Source organism: Rhinopithecus bieti, unplaced genomic scaffold, assembly GCF_001698545.2.
Source record: "Rhinopithecus bieti isolate Rb0 unplaced genomic scaffold, ASM169854v2 scaffold_6935, whole genome shotgun sequence".
NCBI lineage: Eukaryota > Metazoa > Chordata > Mammalia > Primates > Cercopithecidae > Rhinopithecus > Rhinopithecus bieti.
In genome coordinates this window covers 579,693-605,090 of record NW_016805255.1, presented here as the reverse complement: position 1 = coordinate 605,090, position 25,398 = coordinate 579,693, and the positions used below count along the sequence as shown (strand labels likewise).

General features: G+C 42.1%; 1 protein-coding gene across 1 annotated transcript in view; it reads left to right on the top strand.

The window, feature by feature from the left end:
* The window catches only part of TMEM131 (transmembrane protein 131), a 185,822-nt gene that overhangs the window by 55,033 nt on the left and 105,391 nt on the right, over positions 1 to 25,398 (top strand). Inside the window, 2 exon segments of the mRNA XM_017871809.1 lie at positions 18,927 to 18,947; positions 18,949 to 19,048. Of these exon segments, the coding sequence (XP_017727298.1) occupies positions 18,927 to 18,947; positions 18,949 to 19,048 (121 nt within the window).

The window sequence follows — 25,398 nt, the reverse complement described above, 5'->3', positions numbered from 1 at the left end:
GAAGAAAGTCAATTGTAGCTTGATGGTGATAGCATTGAATCTGTGCATTACTGTGGGCAGTATGGCAATTTTCATGATATTGATTATTCCTGTAAATAAGCATGGAATGTTTTTGCATTTGTATGTGTCCTCTCTTATTTCCTTGAGCAGTGGTTTGTAGTTCTCCTTGAAGAGTTTCTTCACATCTCTTGCAAGTTGTATTCCTAGGTATTTGATTCTCTTTGTGGAAACTGTGAATGAGAGTTCACTCATGGTTTGGATCTCTGTTTGTCTGTTCTTGGTGTATAGGAATGCTTGTGATTTTTGCATATTGATGTTGTATCCTGAGAATTTGCTGAAGTTGCTTATCAGCTTAAGGAGATTTTGGGCTGAGATGATGGGGTTTTCTAAATGCACAATCATGTCATCTGCAAACAGAGACAATTTGACTTCCTCTTTTCCTGTTTGAATACCCTTTATTTCTTTCTGTTTCCTGATTGTCCTGGCCAGAATTTCCAATACTATGTTGAATAGGAGTGGTGAGACAGGGCATCCTTGTCTTGTGCCAGTTTTCAAAGGGAATGCTTCCAGTTTTTGCCCATTCAGTATGATATTGGCTGTGGGTTTGTCATAAATAGCTCTTATTATTTTGAAATATGTTCCGTTAATACCTAGTTTATTGACAGAAGGGGTGTTCAATTTTGTCAACGGCCTTTTCTGCATCTATTGAGATAATGCTGTGGCTTTTGTCATTGGTTCTGTTTATGTGATGGATTACCTTTATTGGTTTTGCTTATGTTGAACCAGCCCTGCACCCCAGGGATTAAGCCAACTTGGTCGTGGTGGGTAAGCTTTTTGATGTGCTGTTCAGGTTGCCAGTATTTTATTGAGAATTTTCACATCGGTGTTCATCAGGGATATTGGCCTGAAATTTTCTTTTTTTGTGTCTCTGCCAGGTTTTGGATCAGGATGATGCTGGCCTCATAAAATGAGTTAGGGAGGATTTCCTCTTTTTCTGTTAATTGGAATAGTTTCAGAAGAAATGGTACCAGCTCCTCTTTGTACCTCTGATAGAATTTGGCTGTGAATCTATCTGGTCCTGAAGTTTTTTTGGTTGGTAGGCTATTAATTACTGCCTCAATTTCAGAACTTGTTATTGGTCTATTCAGGGATTCAACCTTTTCCTGGTTTAGTCTTGAGAGGGTGTATGTGTTCAGGAATTTATCAATTTCTTCTAGATTTTCTAGTTTATTTGTGTAGGGGTGTTTATAGTATTCTCTGATGGTAGTTTGTATTTCTGTGGGATAAGCAGTGATATCCCCTATAACATTTTTTATTGCATCTATTTGGTTCTTCTCTATTAGTCTGGCTAGCAGTCTATCTATTTTGTTGACCTTTTCAAAAACCCAGCTCCTGGATTCATTGATTTTTTGTTTTTTGAAGGGTTTTTTGTATCTCTGTCTCCTTCAGTTCTGCTCTGATCTTGGTTATTTCTTGTCTTCTGCTAGATTTTGAATTTTTTTGCTGTTACTTCTCTAGTTATTCTAATTTTGAAGTTATGTTGTCGATTTTAGATCTTTGCTGCTTTCTCTGGTGAGCATTTAGTGGTATAAATTTCCCTCTACACGCTGCTTTAAATGTGCCCCAGAGATTCTGGTACGTTGTGTCTTCGTTCTCATTGGTTTCAAATAACATCTTTTTTCTGTCTTCATTTTGTTATTTACCCAGTAGGCATTCAGGAGCTGGTTGTTCAGCTTCCATGTAGTTGTGTGGTTTTGAGTGAGTTTCTTAATCCTGGGTGTGAATTTGATTGCACTGTGATCTGAGAAACTGTTTGTTATGATTTCTGTTCTTTTGCATTTGCTGAGGAGTGTTTTACTTCCAATTATGTGGTCAGTTTTAGAATAAGCGTGATGTGGTGCTGAGAAGAATGTCAACTCTGTTGATTAGGGGTGGAGAGTTCTGTAGATGTCTATTAGGTCTGCTTGGTCCGGAGCTGAGTTCAAGTCCTAAATATCCTTGTTAATTTTCTGTCTCATTGATCTGTCTAATATTGACAGTGGGGTGTTAAAATCTCCCACTACTATTGTGTGGGAGTCTAAGTCTCTTTGTAGGTCTCTAAGAACTTGCTTTATGAATCTGGGTGCTCCTGTATTGGCCACATGTATAGTTAGGACAGTCAGCTCTTCTTGTTGAATTGATCCCTTTACCATTATGTAATGCCCTTCTTTGTCTGTTTTGAACTTTGTTGATTTGAAGTCTGTTTTATCAGAGATTAGGATTGCAACTCCTGCTTTATTTCCTTTCCGTTTGCTTGGTAAATCTTCCTCCATCCCTTTATTTTGAGCCTATGTGTCTTTGCATGTGAGATGGGTCTCCTGAATACAGCACACTTGATTCTTTATTCAGTTTGCCAGTCTGTGTCTTTAATTGGGGCAGTTAGCCCATTTACATTTAAGTTTAATATTGTTTTGTGTGAACTTGATCCTGTCATTATGATGCTAGCTGGTGGTTTTGCCTGTTAGTTGCAGTTTCTTCATAGTGTTGATGTTCTTTATAATTTGTTATGTTTTTGCAGTGGATGGTACCGGTTGTTCCTTTCCATGTTTAGTGCTTCCTTCAGGAGCTCTTGTAAGGCAGGCCTGGTGGTGACAAAATCTCTCAGCATTTGCTTCTCTGTAAAGGATTTTATTTCTCCTTCACTTATGAAGCTTAGTTTGGTTGGATATGAAATTCTGGTTTGGAAATTCTTTTCTTTAAGAATGTTGAATATTGGCCCCCACTCTCTTCTGGCTTGTAGGGTTTCTGCCGAGAGAGCCGCTGTTAGTCTGATGGGCTTCCCTTTGTGGGTAACCCGACCTTTCTCTCTGGCTGCCCTTAACAATTTTTCCTTCATTTCCACCTTGGTCAGTGTCACATAATCTGACAATTCTGTGTCTTGGGATTGCTGTCCTCGAGGAGTGTTGTGCTGTCCTCTGTGTTTCCTGAATTTGGATGTTGGCCTGTCTTGCTAGGTTGGGGAAGTTCTCCTGGATCATATCCTGAAGAGTGTTTTCCAGCTTGGTTCCATTCTCCTCGTCACTTTCAGGTACACCAGTCAAAGGTAGATTTGGTCTTTTCACATAGTTCCATATTTCTTGGAGGCTTTGTTCGTTCCTTTTTATTCTTTTTTCTCTAATCTTGTCTTCGCTCTTTATTTCATTAAGCTGATCTTCAGTCACTGATAGCCTTTCTTCCACATGACCGATTCGGCTGTTGAAACTTGTGTATGCTCCACGAAGTTCTCATGCTGTATTTTTCAGTTCCGTCAGGTCATTGATGTTCTTCTCTACACTGGTTTTTCTGGTTAGCAATTCGTCTAACCTTTTTTCAAGGTTCTTAGCTTCCTTGCATTGGATTAGAACATATTTCTTTAGCTTGAAGGAGTTTGTTGTTATCTACCTTCTGAAGCCTACTTCTGTCAATTTGTCAAACTCATTCTCCGTCCAGTTTTGTTCCTTGCTGGTGAGGAGTTGTGATCCTTTGGAGGAGAAGAGGCCGTCTGGTTTTTGGAATTTTCAGCCTTTTTGTGCTGGTTTCTCCCTATCTTTGTGGATTTATCTACCTTTGGTCTTTGATGTTGGTGACCTTTGGATGGCGTCTTTGAGTGGACATGCTATTCCTTGCTGTTAGTTTTCCTTCTGATAGTCAGGCTCCTCTGCGGCCGGTCTGCTGGAGTTTGCTGGAGGTCCACTCGCAACCCTGTTTGCCCTGGGTATCACCAGCGGAGGCTGCAGAACAGCAAAGATCGTTCCTCTGGAAGCTTCGCCCCAGAGGGGCACCTGCCACATGCCAGCTAGAGCTCTCCTGTATGAGGTGTCTGTTGGCCCCTACTGGGAGTTTTCTCCCAGTCAGGATACACGGGAGTCAGGGACCCACTCGAGGAAGGAGTCTGACCTTTAGCAGAGCTCAAACGCTGTGCTGGGAGGTCCACTGCTCTCTTCAGAGCTGCCAGGCAGGGATGTTCAAGTCTGCTGAAGCTGCGCCCACAGCTGCCCCTTTCCCCAGGTTCTCTGTCCCAGGGAGTTGGGGGTTTTATTTATAAGCCCCTGATGGGGGATGCTGCATTTTTTTCAGAGATGCCTTGCCCAGAGAAATCTGGCAGTCTGGCCACAGCAGCCTTGCTGAGCTGCAGTAGGCTCCACCCAGTTCGAACTTCCCAGTGGCTTTGTTTACACTGTGGTTGTAAAACCACCTACTAAAGCCTCAGCAGTGGCAGACGCCCCTCCCCCCACCAAGCTCCATCGTCCCAGGTTGACCTCAGACTGCTGCTGTGCTGGCAGCAAGAACTTCAAGCCAGTGGATCTTAGTTTGCTGGGCTCCGTGGGGGTGGGACCCGCTGAGCCAGACCACTTGGGTCCCTGGCTTCAGCACCCCTTTCCAGGGCCGTGAACGGTTCTGTCTCGCTAGCATTCCAGGTGCCTCTGGGGTGTGGAAAAAAAAGAACTCCTGCAGTTAGTTCGGCATTCCAGGTGCCTCTGGGGTGTGGAAAAAAAAGAACTCCTGCAGTTAGTTCGGCGTTTGCCCAAATGACTGCACCGTTTTGTGCTTGAAACCCAGGGCCCTGGTGGGATAGGCACCGGAGGGAATCTCCTGGTTTGCGGGTTGCAAAGACCATGGGACAAGCGCAGTATCTGTGCCAGAGTTCCTTAGGTTCAGTCCCTCACGGCTTCCTTTGGGTAGGGGAGAAAATTCCCTGACCCCTTGTGCTTCCCAGGTGAGGTGCCATCCCACCCTGCTTCAGCTCGCCCTCCGTGGGCTGCACCCACTGTCCAACCAGTCCCAGTGAGATGAACCGGGTACCTCTGTTGGAAATGCAGAGATCACCCACTTTCTGCGTCCGTCTCACTGGGAGCCGCAGACTGGAGCTATTCCTATTTGACCATCTTGCCAGCAGTCAGTTTTTATTGTGGTTGGGGAGCAAGGCTGGAGTGAGTTTGCATGATTGGAACTTCTCACTAGGTCCCAGAGAGAAGGGCTTTCTTATTGACTTGCCCAGATGTGGGGCTAAAGGTAAAGGGGCATCACTGGGGCTTGAAAACTGTCAACAGTCGAATATCAAAAATGGAGTTAGAGTCTTTCTAACTCATGGCACCTTCTAAAAAGTATCAGGCCCTTAAGTAAGGGTGCATCTAGAATTTCCCTTGCTGCTTTCTTGACCCCAGTGCTGACTCCTGTCATTACCCTGATCATTCCTGCTCCCCTCTAGAATGTGTTTCACAATAAACAGATCAAATTAGCTTTGTTTTCAGACTTTTCATTTAAATTTATTCTTTAAGCCTACCTTTCATTCTCTCTGCCCTCCCTTCCTTTTATTCTCTCTGCCCTCCCTTCCTTTCCCTCCCCATCTTTTCTTTTCCCCCTTTGTCTCCTCCCCTCACCTTGTAACAATCCCATGGGGCCATCTAGACACCACTGGCTCCCCTCCCATTCTCCGCTACTCCCCCCGCCCCCCGCCCTGTTTTTATGCCGGTGCTGTTAAATGTTTTCCTGTTTCCATAGCAACTCCTGTAATTGCCTGATGGATTCTTCCTGCCTGCTCTACAGACAAAACCAGTTCACTGAGACCATGGTATTGCAATAAAGAGTTTTACTAACACGAGGCCAGCCACATAGGAGATAGAGTTATTACTCCAATCAGTCTCACTGAAGGCTTGGAGATGAGGGTTTTTCAAGGATAGTTTTGTGGGCAGGGGGCTAGGGAGTGGGGAATGTTGATTGGTTGGGGATGGAATCGTAGGGGTGTGGAATATGGTCCTCCTGCTCTGAGTCAGCCTCTGGGTGGGGGCCACAGGACCGGTTGAGCCAGCCAGTTGTCAGAAATGCAAATGTCTGAAAGTATCTCTCAAAAGACCAATCTTAGGTTCTACAGTAGTAATGCTACCTACAGGAGTGATTAGGAAACAGAAATCTTATGATCTCCCAGACAATGTCCAGTTATCTCAGGCCCCTCTCATAACCCTCACCTCAAGGCCTTTCATTGGTTTTCAGAAGCAGTTTAGTTTTGGGAAAGGTTATTATCCTTGTTTTAACGTTAAACTATAAACTAAATTCCTCCCAAAGTTAGCTTTGCCTGTTCCCAGAAATGACAGAGGACAGCTTGGAGGTCAGAAGCAAGATGGAGTCAACTGTGTCAGATTTCTCTTACTGTCCTAATTCTGCAAAGGCGGTTTCACTCCAGACATTTATTGCAGGCTGCAAAAGATGCTTTCGGTAGAAACTTGGTTTACTAAAATCTTTGGCTTATGTAATTGTTACATTCAGAAAATCTTGATTCAGATCTAAAGTTTAAAGTAGGTACTTCATGGATGTTAAAAAAAAAAAAAAAAAAAAAGGACATTGAATAGACTGTTGCTAAAATGGATGTCTTTATTGTCAAGATAAATTTAGTTTATGAAAGGCAGTTTTCTCTGATGACTTTTGGTATTCCAAGAAAATAAAATAGGCCCCCTAAAGGGATACTTGGTGCCTCTTAGCTTTTCAATTCCTACCTACCCAGTCTTTCCATAAAAGATTTTACATCAACTCCGTAGCTCAGCCTTCATCCTAAAATGTTTTTGAAAGGAGGATAGTAATATTTTGCGGTAATTGAGTGGTACAAAGTACTGCATATTGATTTGGCCCAACTTCCTGCCCAAAGCTGTGCTTAACAGAGTGCTGTGTCACTGTCATTCATAAGGTCTGCCTCAGGGCAGTTGCTAAGCCATTTCTTCAGCTGTTTCTTGGCACTGCAGTGTCATCTTTCTGTGGTGAAGGAAACTTGCCTTTGACCACAAGATTGCAGTTTACTTTCCAAGCTAGTCTCTCTCTTTTTTTTTTTTTTTTTTTGAGACGAGTCTCGCTCTGTCGCCCGCGTCTGGAGTGCCAGTGGCAGATCTCAGCTCACTGCAAGCTCCGCCTCCCGGCGTTCCCGCCATTCTTCCTGCCTCAGCCTCCCGAGTAGCTGGGGGACTCCAGGCGCCGCCACCTTGCCCGCGCTAGTTTTTCGTATCTTTTTAGTAGGACGGGGTTTCACCATGTTGCCAGGATGGTCTCGAATCTCCTGACCTCGCTGATCCGGCCCGTCTCGGCCCTCCCAAGGTGCTGGGATTACAGGCTTGAGCCACCGCGCCCGGCCCAAACTAGTCTCTTAATTCATCGTTGCTGCTTTCTAGTTCTTTTGAGCCTCAGACGATTCGAAAATATGGACAGTTCGTAGTTCTGCTGCAACAGCACAGAGAACAGCTGCATGCCTGCTTCAGCTTGGTTTGTAAAGACTTCTCACGGGCCCTTTTGGCCCTGCTTCTGTCTTTGGACAGCCAATAATGGAAACAAACAGGACCAGCCCTGGCAGGCATTCGGAAATCTTTGTTTTATTTTTAAATTTTACCTGTTCAGCCACATAGTCATATATCCTGCTTGTGATAGGCAGAATTCTAAGACAGGCCAGAATTCCAAAAATGTCTGGCCTCTAATGTACCTGTACATACATTCTCCCAATTATTCAATCAAACACCAATCTAGGTGTTGCTATAGAGGATTTTGAAACTGTAACTAAGGCCCCAAATCAATTGACCTTTAAGATAGATTTTTTTGGGGGGTGGGCCTGACCTAGTCCATGAACCTTTAAAATCTGGCTTTAGCAATCAGAAACAGAAATGTCAGGTATTTGAGATAAGGGAGATACTGGATGCAAGAGAGTTTCTTCGTGCTGCTTTTGAAAATGGTAGGGTCATATGGCAAAAGACTGAGAGCATCCTGAATTTTATCAACAACCAGAAGGAACTTAAAAGAACTTTGAGCTTCAGATGAGGACACATCTTGCCGAGTCCCGCATTTCCTTGCGAGACCTCGAGCAGATAAACCGGGTGTTCTTACAGAATTATAAGATAATGAATGGGCATTGCTTTAAGCCTCAAAGTTTGTGGTAATTTATTACATAGCACAGAAAAGCAGCACATTGTGAGTTTACAAATAATCATGTACTTTCCATGGCCTAGATTCTGCTCATGTAACAGAGGATGGTGAGGAGGAAGGCAAGCTGTTCCTATGAGGTCTGTGAGCTAGTCTGTCCAAGGAGTGCCCACTCCTTTTGCTTCCTGTGGTGTGGACTGCCTGCAGCTAGAGGCAGCCTGCTCTGTTTGAGCACGCAACGCCTAAAATATCCTGCTGATGTCCTTCCTGACACCTTCCCTCTGTTCTTGTTACTCCAAACTACTTTGAACAACATAAGTAGATGACTCTTCTCCTCTAGGCAAGGGTTCGTTCGTTTCTATGGGATGTGGCCCATGGCTTTCCTCTTTGATCCCTGGAAGAAAGGGCAGGGCCAGCCTCAGAAGCATTGCAGATCAAGCATTCTGATCCACTCCCTGCTTCCAGGTTCCTGGCACTTCCACACTTGTCTCTTTTCCCCACAGCCCTGTCCTGCAGGAGGCCATCTCCAATCCTGTCTTCTTGAAGGATACCCCAAATTACCTGTCCATTTTATATCCTGTCTTCTTTATCTTAGCCGAGATTGACTGTACTGAAGTCACACAAGGAAAAACATTGAGAAGGAATTCACAGAGATGTGCTTGAATGTTGCCAGTTAGCCTGAAGTCTCTTTGAATTGTAAAAGCATTTTTTTTTAAGAAGCACACAGTTGGTGAACTTTCAGGATGCAAGGAGGATGTTTTTATTTCTGTGTGCTATTGTTCTCCGTATATGTCTATATGAAGCTTGAGGAAGAAGACTTTTATCTTCTATGTTGTATCATTCAGCTTCTTCCTGCAGTGTCATGGCTGTAGTTGGAGGCCCCAGCTGGGTCTGTACCCATTTCCCTAATTGTTTCATGGTGTCATAACCCCACCTGGGATTGATGAGCCTGTTATTTAAATAATCTGAGTCTCCACCAGAAGCAAGAGGAATTCAGCAGTCTGAGTGCTGCTTGGTTTGAGGAGTTCTACTGTCTAACTCCAAATACGTTCTTCCAGACCTGTTCTGGACACCTACCTGTCACTGCCTCAGGACCCAATCCCTGTTTCCACTTTGTTGTTGTTGTTGTTGTTGTTGTTCTTGTTCTAGATTGTTAGGCCACAGAGTGATTGTGGACCTCATAATGTGCAGTCCACAGAATGTCAGCCACAGAATTATTTTTGGCCAGGATTTTGCTTCCCTGGGTAAAGCAGAGAAACTCTCTGGGATCCTACCTCTCCAGTGCAGTCTGTGGGCACGGCTTTCCCAGTTAGTAAAAAAATAAAATAAAATAGAGTGATGATAGACTTTAACTCTATCAATAATTTTATTAAATATATATAATCTGAACACACCAATAGAGACCAAGATTGTCAGATTGAATAAAAAAAGAGACACAACTAGCAAAAAACCTACACATATATATGTGTGTGTGTGTGTATATATAAAGACATAGACAATATTTTTATATATATATATATAGACATAGACAAGTTAAAAATAAAAGGATGGAAAAGATACTGCCATGTAAACACTAACCAAAAGAACCGTGAAAGGACTATGTTAATTTAGACAAAGTAAACTTCAGAACAAGCACTATTACTGGGGATAAAGGGGGATATTACATAAATATAGAGGGGTTCATTTAGACACACAAAAATAACAACTCAAAATAAGCATGCATCTAACAATGGAACTTCCGAATACTTGAAGCAAATACACCCTTAGGACATGGGATTTTAAGAATGGCGTAAGGAGCTCAATGGACCATCTCAACAAACAGCAATTTAACTGATGAGGATTATTTTTAAAAAACAGTTATTTAAAGTTCCAGGAAATTGTTCATTCAAAAAAATGTTTTAAATCTTCATAAGAACAGTGGCAGTCTCTGGCATTTGGGCTACAACCTATTCTATTCTCCCCACCACATACCCCTCAAGCCCCAGCTCCTTGTTATAGAAGCTCCCTCTAACCCCAGTTTGTACTCTGGGACTGTAGTTTCACCCTGAGAGGGGAGGGCTACTAGCATTTCTCATCATCCCCAACTTTATGTTGCAGAAGTTCTGTTTCAGGCACGTTTTAGAAAGGACTGGGTCTCTCTTCACCCACCCCACTCTAGGACAGATGCTGTACCCCAGATGCAGCAGGCCTGAAACCTGGGGAACCCAATCCTGCTCACCTCACTAGTAGGATAAGTTCCCCACTAGGAAGAGCAAGCTGAGAAGACCAGGGTCTACCACCCCTTCCCCAGTGTCCACTTGTACAGCAGGGCGTCACTAGGGGAAAAGCGGATCAGACAACGTAGACTTTAAAACAGAAAAGTTATTACAATCGAGATGGACATTTTATGATTACAAAAGGGTCAATCCAGGGAGATAAAACAATTATAAACATATATATATAAAACTAACAACAGAGACCCACCCAAAATAGATGAAGCAAAACTGCCAGAACTGAAGGAAGAAACACACAGTGCTACAGTAATGACAGTCTTCAGTACCCCCATTTTCAGTCATGGCTAGACCATCTAGGCAGAAGATAAAGAAGTAGAAGACTTGGAAAAAGTGGAAACCAACTTGACTTGTAGACATCTTTAGAACACCGTGCTCAATAACAGAATACTTACTCAGCTCAGGCATTTGTAGAATGTTCTCCAAGATAGACCATATGCTAATCCATAATACAAACACTAGTAATTTTAAATGGATTTAAACAATACCGGCTGAACATTCCTAATCTGAAAATCCAAAATGCCCCAAAACCTGAGATTTTTTGTGTGCCAACATGATGCTCAAAGGAAATGCTCATTGAACAATTTCAGATTCTCAGATAAGGGTTGCTTAACTGATAAGTATAATGCAAATATTGCAAAATCTGAAAAAATCTGAAGTTCAAAACACTTCTGGTTCCAAGCATTTCAGGTAAGAGCGATACTCATCCTGTACAAAGTATGTTCTCTGACTTTATTTTCTACTGAAATAAATTGGAAATCAAAAACAAAAAAGTCTTGGGATAATAAACATACTCCTTAATAATCAGTGAATCAAATAAATCAAAAGGGAAATTAGAAAATACTTTGAGATGAACAAAAACAAAACATATCAGAACTTACAGGACGCAGCAAAAACATTGCTGGAAAGGAAACATACGTATACCCAAATATCTCAAATCAGAAACTTAACCTTCTCCCTAAAAAAACTAGCAAAAGAGCCAACTAAAGCAAGCAGAAATAATAAAAACTAGAGAGGAAATAAATAAAATACAGAATAGAAAAACATAACAGAAAATCAGCAAAACCAAACGTTGGTTCTTTAAAAAGATCAAATTGTCAAACCTTTAGCTAGACTAGGGAATAAACAGAAAAGACTCACATTACTAATATCAGGAATGTAGGTGGTGATGTTACTATCAACCTTATAGAAATAAGATTACAAGGGAATATTATGAACAACTGTATGCTAACAAATTCATTAACTTAGTTGAAATGGACAAATTTCCAGAAAGACCCAAAATACATAAACTGACTCATGGAGAAATAGAAAATCTGAATAGACTCATAACAAGTAAAATGTTTGTATTAGTCATTTACAAACTTCCCAGAAAGTAGCCAGGGCAGTGGCTCACGCCTCTAATCCCCGCACTTTGGGAGGCCGAGCCAGGTGGATCACGAGGGCAGTAGATCAAGACCATCCTGGCTAACACGGTGAAACCCCACCTCTACTAAAAATTAAAAAAAAAATTAGCCAGGCGTGGTGGTGAGCGCATGTAGTCCCAGCTACTCGGTGGCTGAGGCAGGAGAATGGTGTGAACCCAGGAGGCGGAGCTTGCAGTGAGCGGAGATTGCGCGACTGCACTCCAGCCTGGGCGACAGAGCGAGACTCTGTCTCAAACAAAACAAAACAAAACAAAAACTTGCCAGAAAGCAAGCCCTGCCCCACATAGCTTTAGTTAAGGATTCTATGAAACAAAGAAGAATACCAGTTATTCCCAAACTCTTCCAAACCATAGAAAGGGAAACAATTCCCAACATAATCTATTAGATCTGTATTACCCTAATACCAAAACCAAAGACACTACAAGAAAATATAGACAAATACGTCTTCTGAATATAGACACCAAAAATCCTCCATAAAATGCTAATAGATTCTAAAAAGAATCTAGTTTACACCATGACCAAGTGACATTTATCTCAAGAATGCAGGGTTGGTTTAACATCAAAAAAATCAATTAATATAGGGAATACAGGGAAAACCAATAATCATGTCAATAACCACAGAAAAAGCATTTGAGAAAATAACATCCTTTCATGATGATAATGCCTAACAAACTAGGATAGACGGGATTTTCTTCAACCTAATAAAGAGCATCTGTGATGAAAACCCGAAGGCTGACATCATACTTAATGGTGAAAGAATGAAAAAATTCCCCCTACATCAAGAACAAGACAAGGAAATCCATTCTTGTCACTTCTCTTCAACATTGTATTCCATGTTTGACCATGGCAATAGACAGCATTGTACTCTATCGCAACATTGTGTGTGTTACCCGATTTGATTTACTCCAAACATGTCACGTTACTTGGGTGTGTGAACTTACCAGCTACTGTCTGGTAATGCGTATTGAGAAGGGCAGAAGACCAAGTCCTGGTCTTTGTCTCTTCTTGTGGATTTAAAAGGAGAGATGATCCCCAAAATGGAGAGCCCCAGTTCCACACATGCACATAAGAACTGTTGATTGCCCCATATTTGTCACCACTCTTAACTGACAATGGTTAGGCAGAAGCATAGTGGGACAAAGGTGTCTTCCTAAATCATGGTTCAGTAGCCCTAGGACTGTGTAGGACCAGAGAGAGACGTTAGAGGAGAGCATTTCTTTTCTTTTTTTTTTTTTTGAGACGGAGTCTTGCTCAGAGGCCCAAGCTGGAGTGCAGTGGCGCCATCTCAGCTCACTGCAAGCTCCGCCTCCCGGGTTCACGCCATTCTCCTGCCTCAGCCTCCCGAGTAGCTGGGACTACAGGCGCCCGCCACCTCGCCCGGCTAGTTTTTTGTATTTTTAGTAGACACGGGGTTTCACTGTGTTAGCCAGGATGGTCTCATGATCCACCTGGCTCGGCCTCCCAGAGTGCTGGGATTACAGGCGTGAGCCACCGCGCCCGGCAGGAGAGCGTTTCAAGGGCAGCTGCTCATCAACTCCTTACCCTGGCAAGCTTTTCTGTTCTAGGTTGAAGGATCAGGCTCTATCTCAAGGCAGATAGGGAAGAAAGTGGAGAAGAATAAGGTTTGGAAGCCTTCTCTTAGCCCAGCCTCTCGTTGTCAGCTCTGGCTGCCCGTTGCCACTCACTTTCCTTCGCCTGCCACTTTAAGGCAGCCTTCAGTTCTCCCAAGGGCTTCTCACTGTTTTTTGGTTATTTCTTGGAGTCAGTACCTCCCTCTAACTTCTAAATTTTTTCAGCATTATTGTTGTGGGGAGGAAAGATGGCAGGGAGAGCCAGCATGTACTAATTCACTATCTTTAAAGGAACCTAAATTAGCCCCTGATTAATTTGTTGCTTTTCTATTCAATTAGTTTTAAATTTTTGTGGGTACATAGTAGATATATGTATTTATGGGTTACATAAGATATTTTGATACAGGCATGCAATGCATAATAATCACATCAGGGTAAATGGGATAGTCATCACCTCAATCATTTATCTTTTGTGTTACAAATAATCCATTTATATCATTTTAGTTATTTTAAAATGTCCAGTTAATTTTTTTTTTTTTTTTTTTTTTTTTTTTTACTGTAGTCACCGTGTTGTGCTAGGAAATGCTAGGTCTTATCCATACTTTCAGTTTCTTTGTACGTATTAATCATCCCCATTTCTACCCATCCCCCCTACTATCCTTCCCAGCCTCTGGTAACCATCCTTCTACTCTCTATCTCCATGAGTTCAATTGTTTTAATTTTTAGCTCCCACAAATAAGTGAGAACATGGAAAGTTTGTCTTTCTGGGCCTGGCTTATTTTACTTAACATAATATTCTCTGGCTCCATCCAGGTTGTTGCAAATGACAGGATCTCATTCATTTTCATGGCTGAATAGTACTCCATTGTATATATGTACCACATTTTCTTTATCCATTCATCTGTTAATAAACACTTAGGTGGCTTCCAAATCTCAGCTATTGTGAACAGTGCTGTAATAAACATGGGAGTACAGATACCGCTGCAGTATACTGATGTCCTTTATTTTGGGTGTATACTTAAGAGTGAGATTGCTGAATTGTATAGTAGCTCTGCTTCTAGTTTTTTGAGGAACCTCCAAACTGTTCTTCCTAGCGTTTGTACTGATTTACATTCCCACCAGTATTCCCTTTTCTCCGCATCCTTGCCCGTATTTGTTGTGCCTGTCTTTTGGATAAAGCCATTTTAATTGGAATCAGATATCTCACTGTGGTTTTGATTTGCATTTTCCTGATAATTAGCGATATTGAGCATTTTTTCATACATCTCTTTGTCTTTTCTGTCTTTTTTTGAGAAATACCTATTCAGATAATTTGCCCCCCCCCCCCCTTTTTTTTTTTTTGAAACAGTCTCGCTCTGTCGCCCAGGCTGGAGTGCAGTGGCCGGATCTCAGCTCACTGCAAGCTCCGCCTCCCGGGTTCCCGCCATTCTCCTGCCTCAGCCTCCCGAGTAGCTGGGACTACAGGCGCTCGCCACCTCGCCCGGCTAGTTTTTTGTATTTTTTAGTAGAGACGGGGTTTCACCGTGTTAGCCAGGATGGTCTCGATCTCCTGACCTCGTGATCCGCCCGTCTCGGCCTCCCAGAGTGCTGGGATTACAGGCTTGAGCCACCGCGCCCGGCCAAGTTCCTCATATATTCTGATTATTAGTCCCTTGTCAGGTAGTTTGCAGATATTTCCTCCCATTCTGTGGGCTGTCTCTTCACTTTGTTGATTGTTTCCTTTGCTGTGCAGAAGCTTTTTAAGTTGATATGATCCCATTTGTCCAGTTTTGCTTTGGTTACTGGTGCTTACGGAATATTACTCAAGAAATCTGCCCACTCCAGTGTCCCGGAGAGGTGCAAATTAATTGGTCCTTTTCTTTCAGTTTGGAAGAACTCCCGTTAGCATTTCTTATAAGGTATATCTGATGTTGGTGAAATCCCTCACCTTTTGTCTGTCTGGCTGTCTGGGAACGTCCTTATTCCTCTTTCATATTTGAAGGATATTTTCGCTGGAAAGGATATTTTTGCCAGATACACTGTTCTAGGGTAAAAGTGTGGGGATTTTTTGTTGTTGCCTTCAGCACTTTAAGTATGTCATGCCAGTCTCTCCTGGCCTGTAAGATTTCCACTGAAAAGTTTGCTGCCAGACATATTGGAGCTCTGTTGTACCTAATTTTATTTCTTTTCTCTTGTTAATTTTAGGATCCTTTGTTTATTCTTGAGTTTTGGAAGTTTGGTTATTAAATGCCTTGAGGTAGTCTTTGGGTTAAATCTGCTTGGTGTTCTATAACCTTCTTGTACTTCAGTATTAATACCTTTCTCCAGATTTGGGAAGTGTTCTGTTATTGTCCCTTTAAATAAACTTTCTACCCCTATTTCCTTCTCTGCCTCCTCTTTAAGGCCGTTAACTCTTAGATTTCCCCCTTTGAGGCTATTTTTTAGGTCCTGTAGGTGTGCCTTCTTTTTAATTCTTTTTTGTTTTCTCTCCTCTATTTTCAAATAGCCTGTCTTCAAGCTCCCTAATTCTTTCTTCTTCTTGATCAATTCTGCTATTAAGAAACTCTGATGCAGTCTTCAGTATGTCCATTGCATTTTTCAGCTCTAGAATTTCTGCTTGATTCTTTTTAATTGTTTCTTTATTAAATTTATCTGATAGAATTCTGAATTCATTTTCGATGTTATCGTGAATTTCTTTGAATTTCCTCAAAACAGCCATTTTGAATTGTCTCTCTGAAAGGTCACGTATCTCTGTTTCTCTAGAATTGGTCCCTGGTGCCTTATTTAGTTCATTTAAGGAAGTCATGTTTTCCTGGCTGGTCTTTATGCTTGCAGATGTTCATCAGTGTCTGGGCATTGAAGAGTTAGGTGTTTATTGTAATCTTCACAGTCTGGGCATGTTTGTACCCCTTCTTCTTGGGAAGGCTTTCCAGATGTTCAAAAGGACTTGGGTGTAGTGATCTAAGCTATATCTGAGCTAGGGTGCACCCCAGGCCCAGCAACACTGTGGTTCTTGCTGACTTATAGAGGTACCGTCTTGGTGGTCTTGGATAAAGATCAGGAAGAATTCTCTGGATTACCTGGCAAAGACTCCCGTTCTCTTTCCTTATTTTCTTCCAAACATCGCTCTCTTTCTGTGCTGAGCCACCTGGATCTGGGAGTGGAATGACAAAGCATCCCTGTGGCCCCCACCACTGGAACTGCACTGGGTCAGACCTGAAGCCAGCATAGCACTGAGTCTCGACCATGGCCCACTGTAACCACTCCCTGGCTTGCGGGTGTGTTTCTTCAAGGCCCTAGGGCTCTACAATCCGCAGGTGGTGAAGCCAGCCAGGTTTGTGTCCTTCTCTTCAGGACAGCAAGTTCCCCCAGGCCCCAGGTGGGTCTGTAGGTGTGTCTAGGAGCCAGGGACTGGAGTCAAACACCTTAGAAATCTACCTAGTGTTCTGTTGTGCTGCAGCTGAGCTGACCTTCAACCCATTTGATGCAGTCCTACCCACTCTTCCCTCCCCTTTCCACAGACAGAGGATCCTTAACCCCCATGGCCACCATCACCAGAAGCCCATGGAGAATACTGCCAGGCTACCGTCAGTATTCACTTAAAGCCCAAGGGTTCTCCAGTCAGCTTGTGGTAAATGCTGCCAGGTCTGGGACTCATCCTTCAGAGAATTGGACTCCCTCCCCAATCCACAGCATCCCCATCCTGCTGTGGCTGAGCTGGTATCCAAGATGCAAGACAAAGGCCTCATTTCTCTTCCCTCTCTCCTCTGTCAAGCCAAAGAAAGGGATCACTTTTTGAGCCGTGAGCTGTGCTGCCTGGGGTTGGAGGAAGGGTGGTGCAAGCACTCCCTTGGGCACCCCAGCTCATGTCTCAGTAGGTTGCATGCCCCCCAAGTCTACTGGCTCCAAACCCAACACGGCACTAGGACTCTCTTAGGAATTGCAGTGCTTGTGGCCTAGACTGCCTTTCAAGTTTATTTAGGGCCCCAGAACACTTTAACCTGAGGTGACAAGACTAGTGGGAACTCGAGTTAGGACTGCTAGGATGGGCAGTTCCCCCCGGCAAGGGTTCATCTTAATGCTCCCTCCCTGGGAAGGCGACCACTGAGTTCAGCCAGATTTTGCTTTCTGCTGTGACAGGGCAGCACTGAGTTCACTGCAAAATCTCACAGACGCTGGACTGTCCCTCTCCCAAGTGCACAGGCTCTCTCTGTGCCACTTGGCTGCTGCTGGGTGGAGGGGCGTAGGTGGGAAAGGGTGGCATCAGCGATTCAAGATTTTCTTCCCTATCCTCTTCAGTGCCTCTCTCAGTGATACGAAGTTAAAACCAAACCAAGTACTGTGAGTGCTCACCTGATTCTTGGTTCTTATGAAGGTGATTTTTTTGGCATAGATAGTTGTTAAATTTAGTATTTCTGTGGGGAGAGGGACAATGGTGGAGCCTTCTATTTGGCCATCGTGCACTGCCCTTCCACCTGCATTCCATTTTCTTAAACTATTGAAAATTATCAGCTGTTCACTGTTTATCAACTTTCCCAAGTCTTGAATTAGAGCAACTAAATTGAAGAAAAGGTAGGGACAGAACTTCTTGAAGAACAAAAGCATGGTGGACAGTTGAACCAAGTATAAAATGCAGTTTTGGCTCTGCGTTTTCAGCTGCTTGGGATTTGAGGTTTATATGTAAACTTTAAATATGAAATACAAAATTTTAAATTTCAGAAACCATGGACCAAAATGATTGCATGAGGAGGGGACCTTGTGAAAGAAGGGTGTATATTTGAATTGGAAAATGAGGGTTTGGATTGGCGGAGGAGGATAGGGAGAAAAACACAGGGCAGGCAGATTAGCAGAGCCATGGGGAACTTGCCCATGGAACTAGCCTGGCTCAGGTGGAAGGTCTGGATTGAAAACAGAGTTACTTGTTTAGGTTGGGTCCTGTGAGATTAGGAAGGAACCTAATAACTAGTGCGTGTGTGTGGGTAGTTAGAAAAAGCAAGGAAGCTGTAGAAGTTAGGAGGCCTGTACCAGTAAGATTAGCTACAGAAGTAGTAAGTGGACTATAGAATAAAGTTTCACTTCTAAGGCAAACCATGGCATAGATGCCAAGGGAGACATTAAAATGGATTTGTGGATTTCAGACCATTGAGTGTGTTTGACACACTGAGTGTGTTAACTTTGAGAAGAGGCAGTTCAGTACTGGCAGTTAAAGCACAGACTAGACCCAGAAGACTTAGATTCACATCCAGGTTCCAAGTGTGCCTTTGACAAGTTAATTAACTTTTCTGTGCCCCAGTATTCTTGTGAAATGAGTATAGTAAAAGCCCCTAACTCACAAGATCTCCTCACATAACTTTGCTACTCAGTTTCCGCTTCTAAAATGAAGAGCACGTATCCATGGAATTTGAGAAGAGGGCACGATTGGTAGGAGGCCGGGTGGTGGTACAGAAAGAAAGAAAAGGAACTGACCATTTTGTGCCCCGTCCACCACCTCACTGGGTTCTGAGCTTCACAGGGATGAGACTTGCTTCATTGTATCCCAGCACCTGGCACTGTACGTGACATAATTGGCGCTCAAGAAATATTTATTGAATGACTAAATGCATTTTTATGTGTAAGTTTAAATATAAATTCAGAAAGCATTTTAATATATTTAGCTATGTATTTGTCTAACAATTTTGATTAATTTTTAACAACTAGAAATCATCTTATGAATCATAATTCAATCATAATTATCTGTGAAGTATTTGTGGTAATTTTCTTTTGTTTTACAGACCAGTTGGAATGCCAAAATGGAAAAGTCTACTTACATAATCCTAGTTCTGAAGAAACTATTACTTTAGTATCAATATCTGCTACAACATCACATTTTCATGCATCATTTTTTCAAAATAGGGTAAGTTTATCTGCTATACATGATCTTTCCTGAGTTTGTTCAGTGTATCAGGGGCTGAAATTAAGATGTCATCCAGGCTGAGTCCTTGTCCAGAGGCTCTGAGGGGAAATCACTTCCAAACTCATTAAAGCTGTTGAGAGAATTAGGTTCCTTGTGGTTGTAGAACTGAAACCCCTGTTCGGCTGCTGGCTCTTGGCCAGTGACCCCTCCCAGCAACTCAGGGCCTCCGGGTTCCTTCTCACAGGCCATCCATCTTCAAGCCAGCGACAGCGCATCTTTCCGCTGGCACTTTGTACCTCTCTGGCGTCCTCTTCTGCCTCCAGCAAGAAAACTCTGCTTTAAAGGGCTCCTGTCAGTGGGTCAGGACTCTCTGGATAGTCTCCCTTTTGATTAACTAAAAGGCAGCTGGTTGGGAGCCTTAATTACATCTTAGTCAGGGCCTCAGAGATTAGGATATGAAGTCTTGGGCTCCAATTTAAGGTTCTCCTTACCACAAATATCCTTTAAAATTTTATTTTTTATTTTCATAGGAAGTATGTAAACTTGTTATTAAAAACGTTTTCTCTGACCAAAAAAATAAAAATGGTTTCTTAAGTACATTTTAAATCTGAGAGAATACCTAAAGCTTTAATATATAGATTTCCAAAATAATTAACAAAATAACAAAGATCAGAGGGAAGTAAATGAGTGGAACCGAATTTCATCTTCCCAGAGTTTTCACTGACTCCTTTGAAGGGATGTGATTGAGTAACAAAGAAGAAACCTTTTTAACCATATAAGATATTGGTTGCTATATTTTTGTATCAATTATTTGATGTTTACATTTCTCCTTTCTAAAATCCTGTTTCATATGTTGTTGTTTACAGTAAAATAAAAAAGCATAACTTTTTCATTTAAAGGTATTTTGTAAACAAGGGACTAATCAGCATATTACTTTTGGTAATAAAAAGCTTAATTGTTTTATGATTCTTGTGGAAATACCCCTTTTCTAAATTATTTCTTAAAATAGCTTTCCCTTGAGTTATTCTTTGTTGTCTAAAAGATATTTTCACACTTGTTATAAAAGTGCTATTAATAATAGCCTCCAATAATATAATTCTAAGGCTGTGAGAGAACTGCGTATACACAGGCCGAGCTCCAGAGAGGTCTGCTCCAGTCGTGCAGCGAGTGACAGGAGCCAAGGTGAAGGTGTAGGTGTTCTATTATCATCCCCAGTGATTTGTATCATATTACACTTCAGTGAGTGGCCTGTACCTAATAGTTCCTATAGAGAAGTGTATTTATGTGTAATGAAACCATCCAGCTTTCAGGCATTGTCAGTATGCAGAGACAGGTTGGGTTAAAGGGCAAAATTGTGAAGTAAAAGTGGAATCAGTTCAAAAATAGTTCACAACTGCACTATACATTTTATTTCTAGCTTGTTAACTTTTTGCTAAGTCAAGCAATATTTTGTTGTTTCTGAACACTCCAAGCTTCACCTGTGTTAAAGGCCAGGGTTTTTACTTTTATCATTGCTATCATAGTACAGAGACTGGAACAAGAGTTGCAAACAGATTCTTAAACTGGGCTAGGTAAACAGTATAAATGAGGGAAGCAAGCCGAGTGGGATGAGGGGTGTCCTAGAGAACATGTGACCCATTCAAAGAGATCAGAGACCACTGGGCTCTGGCCAGTGGTTACCATGTAAGGAGTCTAAGCCCACGTGCAGTTCTGCTCATTTCCCAAGAAGAGTCAGAAATAAGAATTTTCATGTATGAGCCAAACAACATAAGCCAAAGGCTACTAACTTGACATTTCTGAACTAGACTCTCCTAGGGACTATTTCTATATATGAATGTTATGCAGAGAATAGTTTCTCTGGAAATTTTTTGTTGTTGTTGTTGAGACGGAGTCGCTCTTCACCCCAGCTGTGAGAGTAACGCTTCGCAGTGGTGCGGATCTCAGCTCACTGCAAGCTCGCCTCCCTGGGTTCCCGCCTTTTCCTGCTAGCTCCGGAGTAGGCTGGGGTAACGGATGCCCGCTACCTCGGCCCGGGCTACGTTTTTGTTTTTTTTTTTTTTTTTTTTTTTTTTTTTTTGAGACGGAGGTCTTGCTCTGTCGCCAGCTGGAAGGTGCAGTGGGCCGGATCTCAGCTCACTGCATCTCTGCCTCCTGGGTTTATGCCATTCTCTCCTCAGCTCCGCAGTAGCTGACTACAGGCCACCGCCACCTCGCCCGGCTATTTTTGTTATTTTTTTAGTAGAACAGGATTTCACTGTGTTCGCCAGGATCGGAGTCCTCGTCTCCTGACTCGTGAGTCCGGCCGTCTGATCGGAGCCCATATTTTTATCGAAGCAGAGGTTTCACGTGTTAGCCCAGGATGGTTGATTCCTGACTCGTGATCGCCCGTCTCAGCCTCCCAAAGTGCTGGGATTACAGGCTTGAGCCACCGCGCCCGGCTATCTCTCTGGAAATTTTTTAAAAGATAAACTAAATGTATAGGTAATTAAGGAACAGGTTAACCAATCTGTTTTGTGCTGTCAGGTGATGGAATTAAACAATAAAAATAATTACACCTATCGAAATCCACATTTAAATACTCAAGATTTAGCTCAAAGGAGATAGCCAAAAGCTTTACTCTCTCCTCTTATCCTTTTTTCTTCTTGCTTTCCATCTTTTTTTCCCTACAGTAAGACACTGACTTAAGAAGCTCGAGAAGTAGAGGGGAGAGATGGAATGAACTCTTGGGGGAAGAAATAACCTATTTCCTCTCCACTTCAGCTTTATGCCAACAATAAGAGCCTTGGGGAAAGATGAATAGAGTTTCTTATGTCGAGGAGAGCAAAATCTTTCTGTATGTTTACTCTAATTGCCTTTGTCATGCTCAGAATTCTTAGTCAGGTCTTATTTCTTTGACAATAAAACATTGTCTATAACTCAGAGTTTTTAGTTACTGTTATCATCTCTACCGTAACCAAAAAGTAGGAAATACAGAAGAAACTAATTATTTTAAATTATTTTTCAAACCAAGTTTTACATAATTGTATTTTAATCCGCACATGCAAGTAATCTTGTTAAGGTTTTGATTTTAAGACCACCTGAAAATCAAAAAGAATAGGAATACTAAGAGAGGTACGGGATGTGGTTGTGTAACGATTTATTTCTCTGTATATAAGTTTTTGTAATTATCTATAATTATCTGTAGATTGAATATGATTATCTAATCAATTATAATTTAAAATTACATAGTAGACTGCATTTAGGCCATTCATCTTTCATGGCCATATCATATATAGGCCATAAAATATGCAAGATATGTTTTGCATCAGAAAATGCAGATTTTTATAATAATATTCTAACAAGTCCAATTGTGGAAATGGTGTGCCTTACACACAATAGGAAACAATAATGTTTTCTTTATTGACTAGAACCTTTTGATTAATTAAATTTTCAGGTAAACTGAACATCAGGATACACTTTGTTTCAGTCTGTGACTAAAATTAAAATGTTATAGTTCACTTATTTTGGTATACTTAATGATCAGTCTCTTCTCATGGGTTGAAGGGGCATTAATAAAAATTAATGATTATTTTAATTAGATATAGAAGGACATTGTTCTGTTGATTCCATGCATGGTACTGGGAATTGAACGAAATGCGATGGAGCGGTAGTATGGAATATTATGCAGATAATAAAGAGAATGAAATAGGTCTCTATAGATCTGCAGTAATATACATGACATGCTAATATGTAAGAAAAGCGTATTGTAGAGTCGAATATAATGCCTTTTTTTTTTCCCCCCCGAGACAGGGTCTTTCTCTGTTGCCCAGGCTGGAATGCAGTGGCATGATCTCAGCTCACTGCGACCTCTGCCTCCCAGTTCAAGCAATGCTTGTGCCTCAGCCTCCCCAGTAGCTGGGACTACAGGCACCTGCTACCACACCTGGTTAATTTTTGTATTTTTTAGTAGAGATGGGGTTTTGCCATGTTGGCCAGGCTGGTCTCAAACTCCCAGCCTCAAGCAATCTGCCTACCTTGGCCTCCCAAAGTGCCGGGATGACAGGCATGACCCATCGCACCCGGCCTATAATGCCATTTTTATAAAAAGCAAAAAATCTGTGTATATTTATTTGGGTATATTAATAAGAGCCAGAATAAAGCTCAGATTGATTTGCCAGGTTAACTGGATAACCTAATAATGGTGAGAATGGAGGAAATTTGAGGGTATTAGCTTTTTATTCAGTCATCTTTGCTCTGTATCACTAAGTAAAATCAACTCTTGTTACTTTTGTAGTTTAAAACATGTAAGAAAATGTAAATTTAAAATAGTTTTGCTGCCCCACCTATGTGGAAAGAAGGAATTAATTTAACAAATATTAATGAAGTGTCTACTTAAGTGCCAGGCACTTTTATCAGTGAAAACAGAGATGCTTATCATACATACTCTGGGGAGTTCGGGTAAAGTCAGCAGCAGAGGGAAGGCAAGCATGATAAATAAGTAAATTTTATACGATCTCAGAAGATGTTACAAGGTCAGAAGAAGAGTATAAGATCAGAGGCTTAGGTGTGCACAGGGAAGGGTGTAAGATCAGAGGCTTAGGTGTGCACAGGGAAGAGTATGAGATCAGAGGCGTAGGTGTGAACAGGGAAGAGTGTGAGATCAGAAACTTAGGCGTGCCATTTTCAATAGGGTGGTCAGGGTAGGCTTTATTCAGAAGGTGACATTGGAACGAAGACTCAAAGGGGTGAGGTGGGACTGTTTGGTGGAAAGTGAAACATGGAAGAAAAGCATTCTAGCAGGAAGGACCAGGCAGCACAAAGGCTCCATTGTTGAAAGCAGGCCTGGTGTTCAAAGACAGCTAGACCAGAGTGAGCACAGATGAGAGGAGAAGTAAGGGGGCAGACCGTGAAGGGCCTTACAAGCTGTGGTTTGACTTGACTCTTTTTCCTGAATGACATGGAAAGCCATCAAAGGGTTTTGAACAGAGGAATGAAATTGTAGCTTTAGGTTTTAAAAGGATCATTGTTCATCAAAAGTAGGACAAGGGACACCAGTCATATTGGCTGTTGCCATACTCCAGGGTAAGAAGATGATTAGATGATTACTCTGACCAGAGTGATACACGGAAGAGGTGAAGAAAGGAGTTGGACTTGGGATACAGGGATACCTTGGAGATATTATGGGTTCAGTTCCAGACCACTGCAGTAAGCCAGTCACAGAATTTTTTTGTTTCCCCATATGTATCAAAGTTATGTTTATACTGTGGCCTATTAAGTGCAGTAGCATTGTGTCTAAAAAATTTACATACCTTAATTTCAAAAATACTTTATTGCTAAAAACTGATGATGATCCTGCCAGCCTTCTGCAAGTCATAGTCTTTATGCTGGTGGAGGGCCTTGCCTCAGTGTTGACAGCCACTGACTGATCAGGGTAGTGGTTGCTGAAGGTTGGGATGGCCATGACAGTTGCTTAAAATAAGACAACAGTGAAGAGTGCAGCATGCATTGATTCTTCTTTTCACAAAAGATTTCTCCGTAGCGTGCAATGCTGTTAAATAGCATTTTACCCACAGTAGAACTTCTTTCAAAATCGGAGTCAATCCTTTCAAACCCTGCCTTTAAGTTTATGTAGTATTCTAAATTCTTTACTGTCATGTCAACATATTCACAGCATCTTCACTAGGAGTAGATTTCATCTCAAGAAGCCACTTTTTTTGCTCATCCCTAAGAAACAACTCCTCTGTTCACGTTTTATCATGGGATTGCAACAGTTCATTCACAGCTATAGATGCCACTTCTAATTCTTTTCTCTTGCTGTTTCTCTCACATCTACAGTGACTTTTCCACTGAAGTCTTGAGCCCTTCAGAGTCATCCAAAAGGGTTGGAATTAACTTCTTCCAACCTCCTGTTGTTGACATTTTAACCTCCTCCCATGGATCACAAATGTTATTCCCCCTCCCCCGCCAAGACAGAGTCTCGCTCTGTCACCCAGGCTGGAGTGGACTGGCACAATCTTGGCTCGCTGCAGCCTCTGCCTCCCAGGTTCAAGCAATTCTCCTGCCTCAGCCTCCTAAGTAGCTGGGATTACAGGCCCACTCTACCACTCCCAGCTAATTTTTTTTTTTTTTTTAAATAGAGACAGGTTTCACCATGTTGGCGAGGCTGGTCTCGAACTCCTGACTCAGGTGATCCACCTCCCTTAGCCTCCCAAAGTGCTGGGATTACAGACTTAAGCCACTGTGGCCAGCTACAAATGTTCGTAATGGCATTTAGAATGGTGACTCCTTTCCAGGAGGTTTTCAATGGACTTTGCCCAGATCCATCAGAGGACTCACCCTTTGTGGCAGCTATAGCTTTAAGAAATGTATTT